This window comes from Nansenia antarctica (genome assembly GCF_963989245.1).
Source record: "Nansenia antarctica genome assembly, chromosome: 3".
Lineage (NCBI taxonomy): Eukaryota > Metazoa > Chordata > Actinopteri > Argentiniformes > Microstomatidae > Nansenia > Nansenia antarctica.
The window spans coordinates 65675857-65701530 of NC_137688.1; the positions used below are offsets into that span (position 1 = coordinate 65675857).

Consider the following 25674-nt stretch of genomic DNA (forward strand, 5'->3'; position numbering starts at 1 on the left):
TTATGATTTAAGAACAAAGAGGATGATGATGATGATGATGATGATGATGTGCATATTCCACCTTACCATGCAGTGAATGTCCTCTGTGGTGACAGTTCTATTGTTACTTGAGTCCCCAAAAAATATTTATCTTTTTATTTTGACTATTACGTACAGTACATGTAGGCCTATATGTTGTATTTTAATCAATGTACAATCATTATATTGTTTAGTTATGACAATATATTAAACATGATGACAATTAAAATAATATTTTATTATATTTACATTTCAAAATGAATAAAAGTGCCTTATTTCAAAAGAAATATAATTTCTTTCCCTTCCCTACACAATGAGATCATAATGCTTAAAGCTATGGAAGATGTATATGATGGATAATGATGGAATGATGGATAATGATGTTGATATAAAATAACATGGAACCGCTATTGTCTTGTCACTGCCTTGGAATCTTGCTAAGAGACAACATTATTTGTCAACCGGTATCTCGACAGCCCTGTTACGCTTGAGGCGAATGTGGGCAAAGCCTTGATTATCGGCCACGAGAAGCGGGTAAACATCGGTTATCGGTAGGAAAAAATGCATATCGTGTATCCCTACTTGTAACCTCAGGTTTAATCCATGATGTCAGTTTCCCCAACGGTGAGAGAGGAGGACAGAAGGGAGGGAAACACAACAAGGACACAACAAGGACCAACTCTGTGTTAGTGGAGTAAAAGTGTTCTACATAAGTGGGTGTCCAGTTCAATGAGACAGGTTTTCATTATGGAACATGCTTTAGGTCCTTTCCTCAGAACCATGTCAATGATGGCACGAGCCTTCTCTGCGTTGACTGGCTTCACCTTCACCGACCCGACTTCAAGGTCATTAAGAACTCTCTGGTGCTGAAGTGTATCCAGTAGACTTTCCAGAACCGGTCCTGACACTCGGTTCACAATCTCTGTCCGGACAGAGCGGAGTTGCTCCTCAGCGGAACCACTCTGCCTCTCAGCCAGAGGCCCGCCCTCCGCACCAGCCTCCGCACCGCCCTCCGCACCAGCCTCCAACACAGCACCTGGGAGTCAGGGGACACCAAGAGAGAATGTTTAGCTACAGTGCCCTCCATAAGTATTGGAAAGAGGAGGCATTTTGTCAACTCTTAGCTCTATACTCTAGCAGTTTGGATTTGAAATCAAACAATTACAATGGGGTTAAAGTAGAGATTGTCACTTCAATGCAATGTTTTATTTGGTTTGGTTTCACCATTTAGAAATTACAACCCTTGTTATACATTATCCTCCTATTTTAGAGGACCAACAGTATTGGAAAATTGGCTTGACAGATGTTACTGGTTAGTCAGGTGTGTTCTGTCACATAATTTGTGCAGGCATAAGAAAGCTGTCAATATCTAGTATTGATTCTAGGTTTTGCATTTTGCCATTGGTGTCAGTCAACATGAGGACCAAAGAGACATCATTAAAGTCAAAGATGCCGTTATGAGGCTGAAATATCATCATTAATAGTAATTGTCTGATTTGAAATCCAAACTGTTGGCGTATCGAGCTAAAAGAAGGCATGCTTCCTCTTTCCAATACTTATGGAGGGCAACGTGTGTACAGTAGAGTTGTGTTGGCTGACTGTGAGGGTTTACCTGGTACTAGGGGGATGAACCCCACCCACACCTGGTCCCCATCAACCTCTCCTTCCAAAAGCCTCAGCTCCACCCGCTCTGTGTCCGCTTGCAGGAACACCTGGAAGGTGGGGTGGTAGTTTGGCCCGTAGTCCCAGTACACCTTCCCATGCTGAAACACAAAGGGAGAGAAGACAGCTGAATCTTACCTCTCAAACAGGGAACAGTTTGTCATCATCAACGGTTCAATTTCCCCCCCAGCCCCCCAGTCAATCAAGGCATGCCTCAAGGCTCTGTGCTCGGACCCCTCCTCTTCACCATCTACAATGCTTCCTCTCGGCCAGATCCTCCGTCATCACAGCCTCAACTTCCACTGCTACGCTGATGATACCCAAATCTATATCAGCTCTACTCCATCCTCTCCACTCCCCCCTCAGTCCCTGGTCAACTGCCTGCACGAAATAAAAACCTGATGACCTGACGACATTAAACCATCTCAAACTCAACAGTAAGAAAACAGAGCTCATGGCTGTGGCACCCGAGGCGCTGCTCTGGAAGATTGGTGACTTCATCCTTGAGGTTGACGGCTGCTCCATCTCAAGATCGCAACCTGGGCGTCATCCTTGACTCCACCCTCTCCTTCCAGTCACACATCAAATCTGTCACCAAATCTGCCTTCTTCCACCTCAAAAACATTGCCAGACTCCGATCATCCCTCTCTGACTCTGTGGCGTAACCCTCGTCCACGCCTTCGTCACCTCCCGCCTGGACTACTGCAATGGAGTCCTGTTTCGGGGGTTCCCAGCAAAGCCTTGGACAGGCTCCAGAATGTGCAGAACTCAGCTGCCAGGGTTCTCACCCACACCAAGCCCTGGCAGCACATCACCCCCACCCTCATTCACCTACACTGGCTTCCAGTGAAGTTCCATCTAGGTGTACTCTAAGCTCACGTTTAGCCTCCCTGTTGTTAAGGTGGAAGGCAGCCGACACCGTCTTTGCCTCGCTAAGCTTCAATCTCCATTTCCGGAAGTATGCCACTAGTGTCTGCATGTCCTGGCTCAGAATCCCCTCCACAGACTGCCAATTTCCAGCAGAGTACACCACTGCGAGGTCGTCTGCGTAGGCGTACTTCCGCGAGTGTGTTGGGCAGGTCATAGGTGTAGATATTATAAATTACTTAAGCAAATGGTTTATGATTACAGCAGCTGGCATCATGACATTGTCAGACTCATTACACACAGGTAGCTACTAGCCAACTCTTGTGCATGTGACCACTTATTACTACTGTTGTCATCACGTGAGTGACACGCCAGATCGCGAGCCACAGATCGCTGCCTATTTTGTTTCTGGTGCGATCTGCGACCAGCATTCAGGACCAATATCGCAGCGATATCCGATATCAATATCGGAAGATCCCTAATTAAAAGGTGGTCTGCACCTATTTGCAGCCTATTATGATGTTTTATTGATAACAACCTCTCATTTAGCCAAACCTTCACAAGATGATTCGCCTCCGCCTCAACAATCTCTATAGTAAGACACATCATTCAAACCCAACCCAACAACCCACATCTGTCAAAATGATCCCAGTGGTGTCAGAGATCAAGTATGTGACATAGGAACAGACAGAAGCGTGTGACATAGGAACAGACAGAGTCCGATCCATAACAACAACAATGGAGTTGTTTAACAATGCTACCATCATCAGTATGTGACATCATCATCAGTATGTGACATCAGACAGTCTACCTTAGGCTGTATCGTTGGCTTCTCCTTCAAATTGCAGTGGAGACTGTACGTTCCCCCCTGGGCCAGAGTGCAGTCAGGACAGACGTGTATGTAAGTCATATCTGTGTTTTGCTTCTTCACCTACGACAGAATAAGAGCCGGTTATCTACAGCAGCAAATGACATCGCTAACAGAATCATCTCTGTGCCTGAGCACACGTGCCTTTCATGTGATTTAGACTGTACCTCATTGAGTGGCACGTTGGACGGCTGTATAACCAGGTTCAGAACAGACCAGCGGCCCCGCGATTCGAGAAACGGCAGCACCTGCCCCCTGATGTTGAAGCAGCCGGGTATGAACCATCTTAAAATGCCCCAAAAGGAGAGGTCTGTGATGTTTACCACAACGTGTGTGTCAGTCACCCTCAGCGGTTGCACAACCTCCATACTGTCACCAGTAACATGGGCCACAGACAGGGACCCAGGACCGTCTCCTGCAAAACACCAAGATATCACTCGCACACTTTGTGTTGTCTCTCTGTCCATCTCATCTGTGGTATTCTTATCAAAATGAACAATTTCCCAGAATATTAAAAACTCTTATAGGAAGGAAATGGCATGATCATGCTGATGTCAGTTGTGACTGATAGGGCTTTCACACCGCCAAGGAACCATTCCCGTTCCCATTCCGGAACCTCTGAACCTTGGTGCTGTCTGGCGAACCAGCCTGCGTTCATGCCAGTGTAACCAGGACCATCAGCGTCATCAACGCTGGGTGACGTAGGGGCGGGATAAACAAAAATGTCACAACAAGACACTTCACTGGAAATCAGGATAATATCTTCCACTACAGTATCTGAAATAAGCACTATTTTCAATGGAAAAAAACAAACACTTTCGAAACACATTCTCTTACTAACAAGCTGCTCCGTTACTGGAGTAGAAACGTTTGATATTTTTTTAAATCACTAATGATTAGATTTAAATGACATTACATTTTGTCACCTTCCTTCTTGCTAGTCTTCACAGCCTAGAATAAGACACACCCACTGACAACGTCACGTTTCTAGTTTTTGGTTCCCGCTGAGAACCAACTTTTCAGGCTCCGAACCAATCGGTCTGAATGCGCCGGCCGGTTCCAGACTACGTTCGAGAATGTGAACCGTAACGGTTTCTTGGTGGTGTGAAAGCCCTATGAGTGATGTGTAACTTACCAGAGAGAACCTCACAGTGTGGGAGGTGTAGCTGACGGACACGCCCCTGAGGGCAGTCGATGCTGAACAGGGGTCCTGCAGGAGACCGGCCTGTGGAGTGCAGGAGACCCTCATCCCATTGGACTGTGCTGTAGAGCACCTTTCCATCAGAAACACCAGACCTGTCAAACTGCACTGGAACAGACCTGCATGGGAGCACTGGAGCCTGGGGGCCACAGGACAACAATCACATTTACAATGGTAACAATAAGGTGAAAGAACTGTAAAACTAACAATTGTTATCAGCAATAAATGGTCACCTGTATTGGCCAAAGTCAGCGCATTCAGTGGAAGTTTCAGGTGTCACAATAGTTGTGGTCTGGAATGCAGAGAGAAACCAAAAAAAGTTCAAGGTTTGTCAGATAGCCTACGTAGTGATCTGCTATACAATGCTCAAACTTATTGAAACATGGTAACTGAGCTTTGCAAAGAATGCCACCGATGGTCCCGATCTGGCATCAGAAGTGGTAGTGGTGGTGGCCTGGTGGTCAGAAGGTCATGAGTTCAAATCCCACATGGGAACACCACCACCACTAGTGTGGCCTTGAGCCACCGTTATTTCCTACATGGTCCATCAAGTAGGATACAACCATGGCAGCAGGCACATCACACACCTGTCACAAATGTTGACAGACAGCTCAATTAATTAATTAATAAGGGTAAGAGGATGGACATTAAAGCCGGGTACACACATAAAGATAATCTGGCCGATTTTGGGCCGATTGTCCCCCTTCCGACCAAAGACAGCAAACGCCCGATTATCGGATGGCTCTAAAGAGTATCCTCCAAGATTATCCTGTGGTGTGAGGTGTGTTAACAGTCCATTGCTTACCCTCTGCTCCTGGTCAAACACCGCCTTCATCTTTTCCTCCATCTGCCTCATCCTCTCTTCCTGACTCCGGCGGTCTTCCTCCATGGTGCGCTCCATCTCAGCCTTCTTCTCCTCCAAAGCCTTCTTCTCCTGTTCCAGCACGGCCTCTCGCTTCATCCCCTCTGGTTGATCCCAAAGGGAGAGAATCAGAACATTTGTGATCTGACAGAGTTTCTCTGGGCTTAAAACCTTGGAATGAAACAGCCTGCTAACCATAGTCTCAATAATCTATTTTTCCATTCTCAGTTTGGATATTTACGTAACATGGGTGGTCCAAGGAGAAGTTAGACTTGTTAAAGTAGTTAATGCATGGGTTTTAGTTCAGTGGGGTAAAACAGTCTCGCAACACACGAAACGCCGGGTTAGAACCCGGTCTGTCAAGTATCTATACTGTACACAAATCTGGAGCAATTATATCATTTGATATGATCATATGAATGAAAGGGAAATAGCTTACCCTGTATCTTCTTCTCATATTCAGTCAGTTTCTTGTCAGCCTGTGGGATGAAGCTGGACCCTTTGAAGAACACATTCAGGGCCTACAGAACACAACACATATTGGGCCGGTTTCACAGACAAGGCTTAAGCCTAATCCTAGACTAAAAAACATCTTCAATGGAGATTTTACATTGAAAGTGTGATTTAGTCCAGGACTAGTCTTAAGCCTTGTCTCTGAAACCGGCCCGTAAATATGTATTGGTATCATTTCATATTACAAAAATAATAATAATTTGGTAATGACATGGTATGTTAAACTAGGAGTGTGCTAATCTGTTAGGACTTCATATTTGTAACCGGAGTAGAATGCCATTAGAAGGCAAAGAGCCGCATGTGGCTACATCATCTAACCATTAGACACCAAACTACATTTCTAAGTACTTGTACTCAATGACAATAAAGTTTAATCTAAATCTCCCTTCTTTTGGTTCCTACCTGGAGTTTGGCCTGAAGCACTCTATCGCGTTCTGCCATGGCGTTTCTGAAGTCTTTCTCCGTCTTCTCTCTCAGTTGGTTTATGTTCTCCTCGTTTTTCTTTTGCTGGTCAACCAACAGTCTCTGCAGAGCCGAGACCTTCTCCTCCAGAGCACCGACCTCACTCTCAGCCACCACGCGTCTGGCCTTCTCCTCTGCAGACACAGAGATTTAAAAATTAGTCAATCTTTTAGCAGTTGATTGAGAACATGTTTTCTCTTGCAGCAACAACCTGGGGAAGAGTTACAGGGGTAAGGAGAAATTAGCTAATTGAAAGCCGGGGTTGATGATGAGGTGGCCATAGTATTATGAGGGCCGGATTGGGAGGTTAGTCAGGACGACAGCATTAACACACCTACTCTTAGGGTAAGTGCCATGGGGTCTTTAACAATTAGAGTTAGGAACTCGGTTTAACATCTCCAAAGGATGGCATTCCTCTGCTAGGCAGAGCCCCATTCGCTGCCCTGGGGCATTGAGGTCTCTTAGACCAGAAGAAAGAGCGCCACCTACTGGTCCTCCAACACCACTTCCAGCAGCCTATTTTGGTCCCCCCCCCCCATCCAAGGTTTGACATTGACCAAGTCATAGCCTGCTTAGCTTCCCAGACAAGCAACAGAGGGATGGATGCAGGGATGGTAGCCTTTGTCACCTCAAAATGTCGCCGTCAGACCGTGAGACTGTCCTCTTGGTCTGATGGTATATGTTTGGGTTTGGGACACCTGGGTTCAATACCCCGCTGGTTCTATCTGTCTCTACCTTCAGCCCGCCGCTCAGCTTCAGTGAGGGATTCATCTGCTGCCAGTATGGCCTGTCCAATACTGGCCTTCCCCTCCAGATACACCTTCAGTACCTCCTCAGCCTGTAACACACACACACACACACACACACACACACACACACACACACCTTATTTACTAAGCTTGAACCTGGAACGACCTAGCTTCACTGTTTCAATATACAGATTATAACTGCATTGAGCTCACAATTGCATTCATTCATCTGTACAATATTATATACCTAATTGAAACAAGTGAAACACCATCCGCTCCCTTCTATTGCTGTAATACTTGTATATACAGTATAATGTATATTATGTTACATTGTTTTAATCATGTGTTTTTATATCACCCTCTATTTGTGTGCATTTTTCCTGTAAAGCACATTTTATTGCAATTGTGTATTCAATGTTTTTTATTGATTGATTGATTAACTGATTGATCATACAGCACCTTGAACCCCTGGCCTCCCTCAGATCTGTATTCACTGGTCATCGTCGTCAGGTCCCTGCAGTATTCGCGGTATCCACCAGGGGTCATGTAAGAGCCGGATCTCAGTTGTTCCTCCAGGTCGGCAAAGATGCGTCTGATCTTGTCCTCACACACCTTCTGGGACTCCTGGTAGTTCTTCTCACGGATCTTCTTGTATTCCTCCAGGAGCAGTGTCTAAAGAAGCGCCGTAGAGCGAGGGTTAAAAACAAGAGGTAAGACAACTCTTCTTTCCTCAGTCTCCTCTCGTCCTCTACTCTGATCTGCACCATGTTAAGAAGGTAACCAGTAACCCTAACCTCATGTAGATAGCAAGACCTATAGAGTAGCACTAGAACAGCCGTGCCTTTTTACCTACTAAAAGAGCCGCCTCTTTAGAATGTAAATCACCACTAGTTGGCCGCTTGTAAATGAGCCTGCTTCCTACACAGAAAAACTGCAAAATAACTTCATACTAGCTTATCCTGATGTGATTTTGAAAATGTAAGGATACTGGGTGGTAGAACACCACATATATAGGAAAAGTCATGAAAGAAGGGTCCTGAAATTTGATTGAGTGCAAAGATATAACATGTTTTTTTACTCACAAATGTACGGTGGCCGACAAGGGCAAACGCGCTGCAAATACCGGAAAGGCGCTGCATATAGAGAAACGCGCTGCAAATAGAGAAACGCGCTGCATATAGCTCACAACACAACGGAAGTGTAGAAAAACGCTGCAAATAGAGAAACGCGCTGCATATAGCTCACAACACAACGGAAGTGTAGAAAAACGCTGCAATTCAGTTCACAACACAACGGAACTGTTCTCACAACGGAAGTGTTCTGGGGGGGAACGATAAGTGGAACCGACCGGAGACGTGTTTTTGAAGTTCCGAAAAGCAGTTCTGAAGAGGTTGTGGAGTGAAGAGGCGACATAAAAGGTACATATTATATTTCTTATTTATGTCTGCAGATAACATGTGCTGTATTTCAAACCGAAGGGTTCATTCTATGCCCTACACCCTATGAAGGGTTCGTAGAAGCTTGTGCAGTGGAGGGATTCTTCAGCCTGGCTGGGGTTCCATACTATAATTGTGTGTGTGTTTGTGTGTGTGTGTGTGTGTGTGTTCTGGTACTGTATTTTCCCCATCTCTACCGTAATAGGAATATGGATGAGGGAACACACACACACACACCCTGTGATGTTTTATTGATGAGTTTTAAAGGAAGGGATATGGGGATGAAGAAGGAATAGGTTTATTTTCCTCAAAACCTAGAATCTCATCTCTAGATTTATATTCTGGAGCAGCAGGAGTTTTTCTGCCGTCTATGATGTTTACACCACGACTTACACAAATTGCACAAAATGGAAACAGCTTAAGATCTTCACACACCGATGACTTTGCTGGGGCTGCCAGTCATATGTATGGCTCCTCAACAGCAAACCAACGAATCGAAAGCTGGTGGTCATACTTCCGCAAACAGAGGTGTCCTCAACTTTTAAAATATTTCTTACACCCCTAGTAGGGAACACAGTATATCTTAAAATACCCATGGAATTTCATTCGTTCTGATTACTTGGTGGTACATCTAGTTGTTGGAGCATTGATTTCCATTCCACTGAACTGATCAGAAACACCTTAAAACACAGAGGGACCCCTTCTATTTAGTAAATACCTTTTGTGGCACTGCAGGTTTTCTGTTGTTTGATGATCATTATGCTAATTCTAAATCCATTACATGGAAATGCATCACCTACAACAAACTACATCTCTAATTTGAGTGTTTTTTCAGATCTCAATTCTGGATGGACCTCATGAATGACCTGAGGGAGAGAGATTTGTTCAGTGGCAGTCATGAGCACACATGCCTAGTGCGGTTTGTGTTCATGGGTGTGCTACAGCGGGACCTTGATGAATGCAGGGAAAAGTGGAACACACACACCATCAGACCTGTTCACCAGTCTCGTTGTCCATCTGGGAAACCAGATGTCATGTACAACCTGCCTCACAGGTTTGGTTCTATCAATTACAATTATTTTTTCATTCTTGTACTTCTACATTCACAATTCACATGTACTTCTAATTGTCTAAAATGCAATCAACTGTAGTTGCCTGTTGAGTAGCTTTCAATTGAAATACTTTTCTCTAAAAAATTATTATTTGATACAATGATACATTTATAACTAAATGTTTTAATGAAAACAGTACAGTTAGTGTGCCAGTTAACTGTTACCCACAGGTTTGGCAGAACTGACTGTGGGTTCAAAGTCCCACCACACGAACTAGGCCAGTTTGTTTCGGAGTCTACCTACAGTCCATGTGGAGATCAGCATCTCCAGGGACACTTTGAGAACCTGCAGAGAAGGCTTGGTCTGATGCAGGCCTTGACCTGGCAGTCTGGTGTACAGAACTATATCAGACTGAAGAACATGGCTGATATGTCATGATATGTGAGTACACATTTCAAAGAACAAAGTTAACCCTTTAACTACTAAAATCTAGTTAAGCCAGTTTAGTTTACTGTAGTCCAAACCCTGGGGAATTTTGTATCCCAAAGTCCATGTTGTTCTGAAACTCATTGTAATTCATGGCCATCGGTATCTCTATTGTGTTGGCGCAGGTTCTGCTCATTGGGAAGCGTGATGTCCGCAGAAAAAGCAGTTTTGGGTGGTGGCTGGATCCCAGAGGGAGGCAGTGCGTCGAGTCCTGTGGCGAACATGAGGATGTCCTGGAGGAAGATTCCTGTTTGTTTCTCTGAAAAAAGTAGATTTAGTTTAGTTGTAAAATATAATATTTCAATGGAACTGCCAGCAATAGAAGATGATATCAAGATGACATAATTAAAAGATCTGGGGACTGTTCATGTCTTCTGCAGGGTAGGGAGTGTGTTTATGATGAGATAATTAAAATAAACCTTCTGTGTCAAGAAGATAGTCTCTCCAGAATCCGAGTACACAGGTTTCTTCCTGTCGCCTTGTGCACCCTGCTTCACTGAGCTGAAAAATAAAAATACCTACGGCTTAAATTCAGATGTCAATCCTCGTCTGGTTTCTTTGAAAAACATTAGGTTTAAAACATACAATACCAGCACATTTGTCATATTGGTGCACACTGCCCGTAAACATTTGACAAAGATGCAAGAAATACATTGAAAATCCACACAATTCTGAGTAAACTAGCAAATGTGTAAAGGTTGCATCTGTCAACACAGCTTACCTGTAGAAGTTATTCTGACCCCGGGCACATTTGTCTTGTTCCTGGACTGCGGTTTGTCCTCCATCCTAGTTTTACCCCAAAAATTAGCAGTTTATTTAATGACAGTGTTATTGGCTTAGTAACTAAAACAGCACACATTACATGTAGTTTGGCTTGGTGAATTAATGAAATTATTTACAGGCATTTCATAATTTCAGGTTCACACATTCAACACTAGAGGATATGGATTTTCTTACTTGATGAGATGCTGTCTGTAAGCGTCTGGCAGGTCTGGAAAAAAACAACAATTTAAACTGCTGTACTGTATTGTGCTGCTTGTGCAAGAAAAGTTCATGTTGACTGTGCTGTGTTTTACCCTTGCAAAATGTTCTCCATTCTTGGAGTGCTCACTTCATTTGGAGTGCTCACTTCATTTGGACCGTCCCACACCTGCATACAACACACAAATGACAGATTAGATCAAATGAAAATATTATCAAAATATTGTCAATTCACTTCATTTAAGGAGAAATGCCATGATGCAAACTGACCACGGTGTCTGAAAGTGGACTGTCTCCAGATGCCAAATTAACCATTTGAACCACACCGTCATCATCTTCACTTGAAGACTGTCCACTGTAACCTTTGAAAAAGAATAATTGGCATAATTGATGTGGGTATAAAGATGAATTTCACTCATTGCCTCAGTTTTACAGAGTGGAGCTTAAAACAAGGTGGAAACTTGCACTTACAACTGTTTGTGAATTGTTCACCAGGGCAAATGTACAGTGTTATTCTTTGGTAGGCCTTTCCAATGGCCTCCTTGTATTTCTCCACTGTGAAAGCGGTGTCTGTTGCTGGAATGTTTCGAACTTCCTGACCATCGGGGTACAGCAAGACATAGGAAACATCTTTCATGTCCTGGTTAAAATCTTTCAGCTTCTTTAAAGCAGCATCCAACAGTTGGTCAGATGACCATTGTGGTTGAACATCAAGGGGAAGTGACTTCCCTCTCACAGGTTTAAGGAAGTCACCTGTCCTCCTCATAATGCCAACAAATATCTTGACAGAACCAGCCTACGTTATGTCTGAATACGATCCAACGGCTAATTCCCAATAAAGAATCCCTCCACTGCACAAGCTTCTACGAACCCTTCGTAGGGTGTAGGGCATAGAATGAGCCCTTCGGTTTGAAATACAGCACATGTTATCTGCAGACATAAATAAGAAATATAATATGTACCTTTTATGTCGCCTCTTCACTCCACAACCTCTTCAGAACTGCTTTTCGGAACTTCAAAAACACGTCTCCGGTCGGTTCCACTTATCGTTCCCCCCCAGAACACTTCCGTTGTGAGAACAGTTCCGTTGTGTTGTGAACTGAATTGCAGCGTTTTTCTACACTTCCGTTGTGTTGTGAGCTATATGCAGCGCGTTTCTCTATTTGCAGCGTTTTTCTACACTTCCGTTGTGTTGTGAGCTATATGCAGCGCGTTTCTCTATTTGCAGCGCGTTTCTCTATATGCAGCGCGTTTCCGGTATTTGCAGCGCGTTTGCCCTTGTCGGCCACCGTACAAATGACCCTTCATGGCTGATTAAGTGCACTAGCTGTGTACACACTGGGTTTCTGTTTTGTCTGTTTACTCCCCCCGCTATCCAGCTCAGAATTATGTCAAAATGCAGCACTATCGTGCACAGATCAGCATTACAACATGTAACGTTAAGTGCCTGTTACTTGCCGCTTTCAGTTCTAGTAGACTAGTTTAGATCTCGCAACCAGGGAAATGCCGACATGTGTTAAAGCCCCGATTCTATTTTTATTTCTCCTGACACGTTGAGCATTGTGCTTTTTTTTGTTGGTGAACTACCGTAATAAGCCTAAAAAAGTTCAACTGTTCAAAAAGTGCAACTTCTCTGCTTTCAGAAACTGTTTGAATTTTTTAGATTGGGAATATAGTTCATGAATTACGATATAGTTTGAAGGAACGCTGTAAAATCCTGTCGGCGCCGACAGCTCCGGTTTCGGAGCAAGACGCGAATCTATCGGCATTAGTCAAATACATGCTCACATCCAGTCATCCGCTCACTGCTCTCCATCAAAAATGGCACATCCATCAATAACAACTGCTCTGATTAGATTGCTTAGATTGTTTAATACATCAACGGGGGGAAAAGCGAGATGAACTCGCGAGTATCATGCTTCCTCCATTGAACGGAAAGTCCTATCTATTCCATTCAAAGTGTTTTAGCCTTCCCCCTTTCCACTGGTAATAAGGAATTGGCAAGAATAGATCGATATAAATAGATCAACATAATGCAGCACTATCATGCACAGATCAGCCTTAAAACATGTAACGTTAGATATATAACGGAGCGATGTATTTCTACGGAAAGGCTGACTGACGCGGGGCTCATACAATCTCCGCGTTTGTTATAGATACGAGTGCTCCGGTGTCTTGCTGGTAGTCAAATATATTTATTTATATATACAGCATATGGATGTTACGTGCCTGTTACCTGCCGCTTTCAGTTCTAGTAGTTTGGATCTCGCAACCAGGGAAACGCCGACATGTGTTAAAGGGAGCAAGACGCAAATCTACCGCCATTTGACTCATGAGTGAACGGCGAAAATGGCTGGACGGCACAGCTTGGGATTCCATTGAAGTTACAGGGAACTATGTGTGAAAGTTGAAATAACAGTAATACAATGTTCATTGATAAAATGACATAAGGGATGGAAAGGGGAGATGGCAGTTTTAGAAGGGGGATGATGAAGCGCGCTGGACTGAGGAACAGCATAGGCACAGGGCATCGCCATAATAGCGATTTTTTGGTTATGCTTGTTGTAAATAAAAGTTTGATGATGCATTGAAATGACATTAAACTAAGATAATACGATGGTTATCATATTTTTTCTAATCTTTATTAATAAGTTATTACAGAAACAGTAAGTGACATTTTCCGAGAGTGAAATCAGTTGTGGTATTTAAAAATGGCGGTTAGCGAAGAAATCTATGAACATGGGATGACGATTTCCATTGACCAATCAACGGTGTGCCGCGTCACACGTCACACGCAGCCTGGCAAAAAATTACCTTTCCCCAACTTTCGCTACCCATCCCGAACAGGAACTAAAAATGGTACGGGTACGGTTGGCAGTGGAGAAAAGCTAAAGAACAGGGCCAGCCCAGGCGGCCCTGTAGTGGAAAAGCGCCAAAACGGTACCTCCGAATACTAACCGTAAGCCCGGCGTGGTACTCCTGATCATCGTCCTTGAAGGCACTCTGCATGAACACAGCCAGAGCCTCTTTCTCCACTGAGCCATGGATCTCAGACAGCTCTTCCTGGGTGTGAGTGGGGTAGGCTACAAACTCTGCCATCTTCTTCTCGTAGTGGACCCTGGCACGCTCCACAGCAGCAGAGTTCTCAATGCGGGACAGAGCCACCACAGCGTTTTCCAGACAGGGGATCTGTCCGCTGCGGATCGCTGCCACGTACGTCTCTGCCAGGTTCCCCAGCACTGCAGGACCGAGAAAGGGAGGGGGGAGATGAAGAGAGAGGGTGGGAGAGGGGGGAGAGAGAGTGGTGGTGGGAGAGAGGGAGGGAGGGAGGGCAAAAGAGAGATTCTCATCATAACAGTATACAGAAGAGGAGAGAGAGAGAGAAATAAAGGAGATGAAGAAGTTCTTTCACTAGTAAAGATCAGACCCAGAAGACTGTCCTGAGGAGCTGATATCAGTGTTCTACTACTCATGTCTGATATATCAATGTTCTAATCAGGGTTTCCGTTAACCGGCAATTACCGGTCTTTGTCCGGTAAAATTTGTTGAAGTCCGACAAATTGAAAACTCGTCGGACATAATGTCCGGTGAAAATAATTCCCTCTAAGCACAATTTGAATACAATTCGCTTTAGCGAATTTTGGCTTCGGGCCACCATTTTCAGCTGAGCACCAAACACACACACACTCATACACGCACAACACTGCCCGAGAGAGAAGGACCCGCCCCCTTTAGTTAGCCTGCCCGAGAGAGAAGGACCCGCCCCCTTTAGTTAGCCTGCCCGAGAGAGAAGGACCCGCCCCCTTTAGTTGGCCTATAGGCTAACTAAAGGGGGCGGGTCCTTCTCTCTCGGGCAGTGTTGTGTGTGTGTGTTTGGTGCTCAGCTGAAAATGGTGTCCCGAAGCGGAGCGCCTTAACTTTATCGCACAATAACAAGGATAACAAACGAAACGGACAACATTTACACTATGGAGACAAACTTCAGCGATATGATCTAACAGCCGGTCTTCAGGACGACATACAAAAACAGTTATGTTCTCCTCATTGTCATACTCCCGAGTCCGATTAAGTATGATTTGACAGGACCCCAATTGAAATAAGCCAGTGGCTTTCTTGGGTTTTTTATCCTTTTAGTTGACCTTGTATGTAATATGTACTTTCATGTACCTACTTCTGCAAATCTTCTAATAAAGTTTTCAATCAATCAATCAAAGGCAGCTAAACGAAATGCCTTCCCAACCAGCAAGACCTGGGGGGTATTCCATCAACGTCGCTAAAGGAAAATCCTGGCTTATTTTTGATAACTCTCGCGAGATTTATCGGAATATGCCTGTATATTTTTAGGAACCCTCGCGAGACTTTGTCAGACTAAACCTGGATTTTCTTTTAGCGATGTTGATGGAATACCCCCCTGGTTATAGAAATGACGTTGTTTTATTGATAAAAAAAAGGGTAAAACTGGAAAGAGAAAATAGAAAACTCACATTAATCCCAAACAATTTAACAAACTTCAGTTAACGTAATGTGGAGTCCGTTCATTGATCGATGCTGTCTGTTCAGTTCCCAGTGAGGCGCCCGTTCAGCGCTGGACATAATGGCATAGCGCGCATGCGAATCATGTTATATTATTAGATATTATATAGCTCGCATCTAATCGTATCGGATGAGAAATAGACATTACATGGCATATATAGGCCGCTACACAACAGTAATCACCGCGACAAACAGCTATAAAAAAAAGTTTCGACTATATCAGGGGTGCTCATTGTTCAAAGATCTTTTCAAGTAGCCAACCTACTGAAATCTACAAGTCCAGTTTCAACATCGCACACGCACACACGCACAACACAGACACACACCGTTTCCATCCTCCATAGTAAACACAACACACTTTCTTTTCACACTTTGTCACACAGGCACTTGACATCACATCACAGACCCTCCCTCTCAAAGTACTCAAACCATATAAACAAGCACAGATCGCCACCAGCCTCGCGAATCATATACATCATATAAACCGCTCATACCAGGCTTGCTGTAGCCGCTGGCGACTCTCCCTTTCTGGGTCAGTGTGAACATCGGTGAGCGAGCGGCCGGGCGGCCTTTAGCCAGTAGTTGTGTTTTTCCAGTCCAGTCCAGTCTACAAAATCCCTTTAGGTCGCTGACAGTAATGTCCATATTCACAAAATCAAGCAAGTTATCCTTATTGATTATTATTATTTAGATCGTTTGAGCTAGCTGGCATAAGCTATTCTGCCAGGCGAGAGGTGAAATGTTAAGTGAACTTGAAAGTGATAAGAGCCAATCAGTAGCTCTTATCGGAATGAAAGACCTACTCTGATTGGCTGTAAGCATGCTTACCCTGGTCACATTAAACAGCGAGTTGAGGCATCGGGAAAAAATAAAAAAGACATTTTCACGCATTCGAATGTACGCGAGGGAAAGCAGAGAGCGAAGTGCTTATATGCAAAGCAGAGTAGGGAGTGCTTTACTCCTACAGGTGGCGCTAAAAATGCAACGTCAAAATGAATGACTCCTGCTGCCCTGGGACCTAACATACGACTCTTTTAATGAAAACAAACAAACGGTTACATGCACTTTTATTTTAATATTTTTCTTTTTTCGTTGGGTAAGCACTGCTTACCCTGCTTATATGGACGGCACGTCCCTGCAAGACACTAAGTCAAACATTCGAGCTGTTTGTAGGTCAGTGTTCCAGGCTTTCCACAGTTAGATAAGCCGAAGCTCAGTTCAGTGCATGTATACACTGTGCACACTGACATCCTATGACATATAGGTTTGTTCGTTATTCTGATTGTTTCATAAGAGGTTGTGGCCTCTTGAAGGCTAGTAATACACAGTGAAAAAAGGGTCTTGTGGGGTGTAGAACGCATCCTACCGCCAGTAGTTGGTTGGAGAGATAGTTTACCTCTCTTTCCACTTCATCCTTATAGGATACTTTTCAAGTTGGCTGTCCTGTCCTTTGGCGGCCCTATGTAATAGTGTAAAAAGTTAAAAGTAGTATTTAAATGTATAGTTGCTGCTCAAGTTTGGCGAAATTCAGGGGAGATGGGTGTAACAGAGTTGGGAATGTATGTTTAGTTGTGGTGAATGTAGATGAGTTTCGCCGTGCTTGAGCAGCCCTGGTTGTTGTTGGAGCCCCCTTTGGAGTTTGGGTGTACTGCAGGTCTGCGCGTTCTTTTGTCCTTCTGTTGTTGCCGTACTTACGGTGGTACCAGAATATGGCTGCCATCTTAATGGGTATGTGCGCGATGTAAAATGCTCCTCGTGTTTTGTTGTTTGTGTGGAGAATCTTGTAATGTAGGGTGAAAATGTTGGTGTAGTACTGTGCTGTTTGTTTTTACATGTATTGTGATGATGTGATGTATTGTGATGATGTGAAACAGAACATTTATTGTATGTTATTTTGAATGCGCAGATTCACAAGAGTTGCAGACCAGAGGAAGATTTGTGTTTTATATGTCTTCCATGCAGGTATGTTGCTCCACATGTTGTTTGTAATTGTTATTTGTAATGTTTGAGGGAAATGTGTGTTCTTTCTGTAAACAAATTATTCTGATGTGAAATATACATACACGGTGGGACAACCAGAATATGGCTGCCATCTTAATGGATTCACAAGAGTTGCAGACCAGAGGAAGATTTGTGTTTTATATGTCTTCCATGCAGATCAATACAAATAATTGGTTGAAAGAAGTTTGCCTGTTTGACCATCGTTACACATGTTTCAATGTTTCAATGACGGAGGTAAAAGAAGAATAGATGTGAACACAGGAAAGGTGTCGACACTGGATCTCACATTGGTTAATAATAATAACTGCTGCCATATGGAAGCCAATAAAAAAGGAGACAAGAGGAAGACACCTCCATGTTGTGGGTAGTGAGAAAAACAGGGGAGGAAATAGAAAAGAGGGGGGAGTAATGACAAGACGAGGAATCGGACACAGTAACTTGAACAGAACATTCCACATTATAGGACGCATCCAAGAAGATGAGGAAGAAGAAAGTGAAAAAACACCACGGCAACCGGACAGCCGAGTGGTAAAGCAGCGTAATGGGTTTGTGGGGGAGGAGACTTAGGAGCCCGCGCGCGCGCAGATCATTTATGTGTCCGCGAGGCAAGCGTATGTTTGTTGAGCGCCTGAGTCAAGCTCGAAAGCGTGTGTCAGTAGCCGCCTAATTTGCATAGCTCCCCCTTCATATATCGGGTAGGTGACCACAGCCCCGCCATTCGTTCCTGAAAAGAAACGAGCCATCATCAAATGCCCGAGCCAGCGAAGTCAGCGCCCAAGAAGGGCTCCAAGAAAGCCGTCACCAAGACCGCAGGCAAAACCGGCAAGAAGCGCAGAAAGTCCAGGAAGGAGAGCTATGCCATCTACGTGTACAAGGTCCTGAAGCAGGTCCACCCCGACACCGGCATCTCCTCCAAGGCCATGGGAATCATGAACTCCTTTGTCAACGACATCTTCGAGCGCATCGCCGGTGAGTCTTCTCGCCTGGCCCACTACAACAAGCGGTCTACCATCACCTCCAGGGAGATCCAGACCGCCGTGCGTCTGCTGCTCCCCGGTGAGCTGGCCAAGCACGCGGTGTCCGAGGGCACCAAGGCCGTGACCAAGTACACCAGCTCCAAGTAGTAGCGCTTCTGCCTGCTCCACTAACCCCAAAGGCTCTTTTAAGAGCCACCCACCCTTTCAACATAAGACTAATTCCATAGCGGGTTGATCTCGCGTGCTACAATGTTGTAGTACTTGAACGTGCAGGTGATCTCGCCACACTTTCTCCCTCCTGTCTGTCAAATGAACGGGTAACTAAGCTGTGCACGCATGGCCAATATATATTGTTTAATATTACTGGGGAATCACCCATCATATATAACCACGATATTAAGATAAATCACATTTAAATCACCATGGAGGTCCTCATTTAACACCCTAAACTGCACAAGTGGCACCGGAACAGCCAACTGAATGTCCTTTCTGTAGATTGTTCTAGCAGTTAGGTGCACAGGAATTAAAAGCGGATTTATCCAATTTAGTGGGGAGCCTCAAGAGTTAACCAAGTCTGAGAACTTAAACACAGATGAACCTCATTACCCTGAATTGTAATAATGAGATTAGGTAAGTAGGGCCTGGAGGACTTTACAGTGGGGGAAATAAGTATTCAACATGTTTAACTTAACATATTGCTATTGCATCTATTCACATGACATTAAGACCAGACATGATATCAACTCAATAAGACCATACAGATGAAGCAATGGTAATAATCCACTGTAGCAATAAAGGGGATGACACAGGCAAGAAGTATTGAACTCTAACTGAAATTTAGTTCAGCCTCATTCCAGTGATGGCTTCGAGATGCTTCAAGATGCTTCGAGATGCTCGCTGTATGAAAGTGAGTGATGAGGATTTTAGCCGTTCTTCAACACTGAGTCTTTAAGTCTTGAAGATTCTGGGGGTCTGCTGGTGAATATTGATCTTCAGTGGCTTCCACACGTTTTATATTGGATTTAAGCTGCCGGTTGACAGTCCAACACCTTTACTTCCTCCCTCTGGAACCAGCTGAGATGTTTTGGATCTTTGTCCTGCTGGGAGACCAGGAGCATCTTCCCTGGTCTTCTGGGTTCCACCAGAGCTCCACCGTGTGAAGAGAAGCAGCCCAACGCCGTGACGCATCAACCTCCCAACTTCACTGTAGGTATGTAGGAACTTTTTTCAGGAATGTTACAGTTTCTTTAGCTGTGTAGTTTGATTAACTTAATACCAATGTCTGGTCTTAATGTAATGTGAATAGCTGCAATATAAATATGTTGAATTACAACAATTATTGATGTGTTGAATACTTATTTCCCCCACTATAAAAGGGAGTAATGAAGAGGGAGAAGTTGTTTAGCAAACATCTTTATCCAACGTGACTTGGAACCCTAACCCTAACACCAAATACATTTGACGTAAGTGAATCATCAGATACATGTTTCTGTGATTTGGTAAGTAACGTAGATTTAGTCTTTCCAGAATTACAAACAAAGTGAATGCAGACTGTAGCTCAGAAAGAGCCTGGTCAGTCATGGGGGTAATAGCCTACTGTACAACAGTGTCATCAGCATATCAATACCCTTTACAATTATTTACAGATAATCTAATCCAAAGGACTAAATCACACTTTCAATATAAAATCTCCATTGATGCTTTTTAGTTTGGGACAAACCTTAAGCCTTGTCTGTGAAACCAGCCCACTATGTCTTAACTCTATTCAGTAATGTTCAAACCTTCTATAGAAGGGTTAGGGTTAGGAAGCATGAAGCCTGATCCAGGTCTATTTCAGACAACCTCTGAATGGGTAGGTAATGGTCGACCATATCTAATGCGTTGGAGAGATCTATAAATAAAGCAACACAATGTTGTTGTTTTTCTGATCTAGGCAATCATATCATCCCGATGACATTAGGCTGGCGAAATGTGTGACAGGTGTGTGCAACGACTTGGAGTGGTCCAGCTTGATAGCTTTATTAGGCCTGTGTTTCCCTTTAACTTGACGACCCATTTGTTTATGAATTTCTGCATCTGTGCACACTTGGTCCTCTTTCAACCTGTTTCATTTATATTTTCGTTTTATGTGAAGTACGCTGTAACTTGTTTTGGGGAAAAAAGTGCTACATAAATAAAGCGTTTATTAGCGAGAGATTGATGCAACTGTAAGGCTGTAGGCCTACTTAGTCCATTATAGTACTACTCTTAGGTTTTGATTGATTGATTGAAAACTTTATTAGAAGATTTGCAGAAGTAGGTACATGAAAGTACATATTACATACAAGGTCAACTAAAAGGATAAAAACCCAAGAAAGCCACTGGCTTATTTCAATTGGGGTCCTTGATTTTCAATTCATCGTTACATGTAAGACAGACAGGAAAAAAAAACTAGTACTATCTACAAGATAATACAGACAAATAACTATTACTATCTACAAGATAAAAATACATCCATCATGGGAAGAACAATACTAGATATACAATACAACAAAACATCAGGTATGTACAGCGGGTAGGACAGGTGGGGACATACACCACAGGTGGGGGCGGGGGACAAAACACAAAGTATGTACAGTGGGTAGTTCGGGTCTTTTAATCTGATTTTTGATTTAGAGGGTCCAGTTACGGATTGCAGCCTCCTGTAAATGTTTTTTGAGAGTGGTTTTGAAGGTGGGCAGTGTTTTGCACTCCTTTAAGATTATAGGAAGGGCGTTCCACATTTTTACTGCATAGTTTGCAAACGAGTTTAACCCCTTGTTTGTGGTGCAACGCGGTTGAACGTGGTTCGTGGAGCTTCCTCTGGTGTTGTATGTGTGGACGTTGTTCACTTTTTGGAAGTATGTTGACAGGTACTTGGGTGTCTTTGTGGTGTAGCGTATCTTGAAGACCAGGCCCAGTGCAAGCTGCTGCACTCTGTCAACTACTCGTAGCCAATCAAGGCTCAAAAAATGAGCAGCGGTTAGATGTGTCCTAGGGTTGAAGCCTAGCAGAAGCCTAACCAGTTTATTTTGGGCTGTCTGGAGTCTTGTTTTATGGGCCTGTGTGGTTCTATAGTACCATGATGTTACGGCATAGTCGAAGTGACATTGAATGAGAGCTCCTGATAGGGTCCTCAGTGTGTTTTTACTGACAGGTAAATAGGTCGTTGATATGTTCGTCGTCTTCATTGTCGGACATTTCATATTCAGGATGAACACAATGTTGTTCAAGACGGACGACACAAGTCACAGGGAACGAATCAACCATTTATCGTGTCAGTGATATGCTGGTAATATGGCAATTGATTGTGGAGACTTCCTCACAGGAGACATGTCTTGTCCATGAAGATAGGGGGAAGTTAGACAAACAACTCGCCTGCCTGCCTTCATTTATTATTATTTTTACAAACAAAGTTATGATCGCAATTTTAAGGCTAGTTACTATCTAGTTTAGTAGCCGAACATATTCATCATAAGACTGCTGATATACATCCTCGACACGGACGACACACGTCTCAAAATATCATCGTGTCAGGATTAAAATGCTGGTGATAATATCGCAATTTATTCCTCAGAGTAAACATGCAACAATCATAGTCTAACTATGGCTTTCACCTGTCTTGTTTAGATTTAATAGGAGGGAGAGGGACACCATCTGAAAAATCACCTATAGGGACAAGCTCTCAGCCCCATCCCCGCGACTGTGTTTCACGACCACCAAAAGAGCTCATATTTATAACACCCCGCACCACATCGGGGGACCCTCAACCTTTGTACTCCCTTACCAGACAACCTGGCTACCTGGACAACGAGTGCTGGTCCCAATCGTATGCAATTTAAGACACTTTATGAGACAAATAACACAGGAAAAGCTGTGCGCACCGCTCCCTCCGACAGTGGAACGGTGGGGTTTTGAGAGAGTCACAACAAAACACACGAAGCCTTCGCGGCTCACATGACTTTATTCTAAACGGAGGCAAGTCTGCTCGCTGGCCCGTTTGCATTTGGACCTCAACTCGGCACCACTGGTGACTTTTAGCCCGTTATTCGCGAAGAGAAAACACAGGCGCCCGAACATTTCGGCAGCAGACTGCTGAGCAGGGATGGTTGAGTCTGCACGGTTCTCATGCCGCGTTTAAGGACAGCCCCCTGCTCCGGGTTGAGCTTCATTCTCACAGAGCAGCTTTGCAGACTAGTTGGTTTACCGGAACGAACGAGACTTTCTACAGACATGGCAGAAGTCGCACCAGCAGCAGCCCCCGCGCCGGCCAAGGCACCTAAGAAGAAGGCAGCAGCCAGGCCCAAGAAAGCAGCTGGCCCCAGCGTTGGCGAGCTCATCGTGACGGCCGTGTCCGCATCCAAGGAGAGGAGCGGCGTGTCTCTGGCCGCACTCAAGAAGGCGCTGTCGGCCGGTGGCTACGACGTGGAGAAGAACAACTCCCGCGTCAAGGTCGCCGTCAAGACCCTCGTCACCAAGGGCACTCTGCTCCAGCTCAAGGGCACCGGGGCCTCCGGCTCTTTCAAGCTCAACAAACAGGCTGTCGTGGCGGCCAAGAAGCCGGCGAAGAAAGCCGCCGCCCCGAAACCCAAGAAGGCGGCCACAAAGAAGCCCGTCGCTGCCAAGAAGTCTCCCAAGAAGGCAAAGAAACCCGCCGTGGCCAAGAAGTCTCCCAAGAAGGCAAAGAAGTCCGCGGCAGTCACCAAGAAGGCCACCAAGAGCCCCAAGAAAGTCAAGAAGGCCACACCGGTCAAGAAGGCTCCGGCTAAGAGCCCCAAAAAGGCCGTCAAGGCAGCCAAGCCCAAGGTAGCCAAACCCAAAACGGTGAAGCCCAAGGCAAAGAAGGCAGCCCCAAAGAAGAAGTAAACATTCAAAGTGTTCTTTCCGACACCATTTGTACCACAAAAAGGCTCTTTTAAGAGCCACCCACATTTTCGTAAAAACGCATTATCCATGACGACAGGAAAAGTCGAGTGTTTATTTTAGTATTTTACACCAGTGTCAACCACGGACTTACACACACGACAATCATGGTTTTACTTATTGAGTAAATAATGAGCAGTAATGAGAGATTTGACATCTAGGTCTAGTTTACACTTTGACGCTATAAAGTGTCACTCGGTAGATCTGTGTGCGGGAGAGGATGGTGGGGGTATGACAGTGTCCATAATGATAAAGTTGCATATAATATCAACATATACAGTTAGTTCCTCTTTCCGTTACACCAATACGTTATATTTGGACAGAAAGGCGGGAGATAACAGAACACTTTTCGCTCAGTCAGGAGTAACGTACTACAGAGAGCTGGGAACGCACTTCACAATGTACATATTATATACGTATCAATTATATATTATTATTATTATTATATTATGGCATATACTAGTTTTAGTATATTGAATATGTCATGTCAGGTCTTCTGACGCTGGTTTTCTCTGTGTACCACATGTACAAAAGAAGAGATTTGGTGAGGCTGCATTCTCATTTTATACACCCAAATTGTGTCTCCACTGCCAGTTTACATTAGGGATGCAACCTCAGCGCTAGAGTCAAGACTAAAAACCCATCTTTTTAATATTGCCTTTAAATGACTAAATAATTAAATTAAGATTATATAATGATTACATTTCTATTAATATTTCTGGCGCGCGAGGGAAACTCACAAAGACAGAAGTGTCACAATCTCTGTCTCTTGATTGGATGAGGTGACATCGACCCAGTGGCCAATGAACGCCGTCAAGGCGAGCTATAAGAACGACGCTCCAAGCGGCGGAACTGTTATCTGAAATTATTTTCTTCATCTTGTTTGAGATCCCGCTAAACCGTCACCATGTCAGGAAGAGGCAAAACTGGAGGCAAGGCCAGAGCAAAGGCAAAGACCCGCTCTTCTCGCGCCGGGCTTCAGTTCCCTGTGGGCCGTGTCCACAGGCTCCTACGCAAGGGCAACTATGCCCATCGTGTGGGCGCCGGCGCACCGGTTTACCTGGCCGCCGTGCTCGAGTACCTGACTGCTGAGATCCTGGAGTTGGCCGGCAACGCCGCCCGCGACAACAAGAAGTCTCGTATCATCCCCCGTCATCTGCAGCTGGCCGTCCGTAACGACGAGGAGCTGAACAAACTGCTGGGCGGTGTGACCATTGCTCAGGGTGGTGTGCTGCCCAACATCCAGGCAGTGCTGCTCCCCAAGAAGACCGAGAAGCCCGCCAAAGCCAAGTAAAAGTTCTACTACGGCTTTGACCCCACTACTTAACCCCAAAGGCTCTTTTAAGAGCCAACCACTTCTCTCTCCAAAAGTGCAGTCCATCTCTCCCTCCACTGTTTGTCTGCGTTATGAGTGTTTCATGTTGTGAAGAACACTAATTGTGATTTCATGTACGAGGCAGAGAACGCACCCATACATATTACACAGGGTTGGGCAGAAAACATCCTCGTGATGTCACTGCCTCAGCGTTTGAAATAACGTTTAGTACTTTTTTACGGTTTTAAACATCACCCCTTCCTTGTGTAGTGGACCTTGTTCTTCCATAATAATAGTTTGCGTTTGTTGGTTCATCATTTGTATGAACTGGGTGAGGACAACTAGTTATGAAACTTTAGATTAAAATTAGAGGACAACAATGTTGAAATTATAGATTTAGAATAGAGGACAACAATAATGAAATTATAGATTTAGAATAGAGGACAACAATGATGAAGTTATAGATTAAGGATAGAGGACAACAATGTCCACAACAGCAGCGAGATTAAAGGACGTCCAATGGCACACAACCACCGTAAAGACAAAATAAGTGTCTGCACCACGCTGATCTCTGTACATAATGTTTACACTGTTCTTGTTCATTTGTATTCATATAGTCGTACATTACATACTTTTTTGTATCTTCACATTTGTTTTGGCTTTAAAAAATAATAATTTAAAGGATAGATTATCATTGACAAAAGATATCGGAATCTCTTTGAAGCCAACGGTTTGGGGGAGGGGCCAAAC

General features: G+C 44.2%; 3 protein-coding genes and 1 long non-coding RNA gene across 4 annotated transcripts in view; all 4 read left to right on the forward strand.

The window, feature by feature from the left end:
* The window catches only part of LOC308152849 (histone H1-like), a gene marked incomplete at both ends in the record, with an annotated part of 169670 nt that extends 146118 nt beyond the window's left edge, over positions 1 to 23552 (forward strand). Inside the window, one exon of the mRNA XM_080525917.1 lies at positions 23442 to 23552. Coding sequence (XP_080382043.1) covers positions 23442 to 23552 — 111 coding nt within the window. The remainder of the gene's footprint in view (positions 1 to 23441) is intronic.
* LOC308152953 lies at positions 8574 to 10487 on the forward strand. Its single transcript, XR_013937354.1, has 4 exons — positions 8574 to 8620; positions 9474 to 9692; positions 9921 to 10131; positions 10302 to 10487. It is a non-coding gene; the product is annotated as an uncharacterized lncRNA (long non-coding RNA).
* On the forward strand, positions 18441 to 18815 carry LOC308152902 (histone H2B; the record flags this gene model as incomplete). The annotated part of the gene is made up of 1 exon (XM_080525974.1): positions 18441 to 18815. The coding sequence occupies one exon, from the start codon at positions 18441 to 18443 to the stop codon at positions 18813 to 18815; it is 375 nt and encodes a 124-aa protein (XP_080382100.1).
* Positions 23553 to 24516: 964 nt separating the features above from the next.
* Positions 24517 to 24903, forward strand: LOC308152886 (histone H2A-like; the record flags this gene model as incomplete). The annotated part of the gene is made up of 1 exon (XM_080525958.1): positions 24517 to 24903. One exon carries the CDS (start codon positions 24517 to 24519, stop codon positions 24901 to 24903), a length of 387 nt encoding a protein of 128 aa, XP_080382084.1.
* Positions 24904 to 25674: the final 771 nt, after the last annotated feature.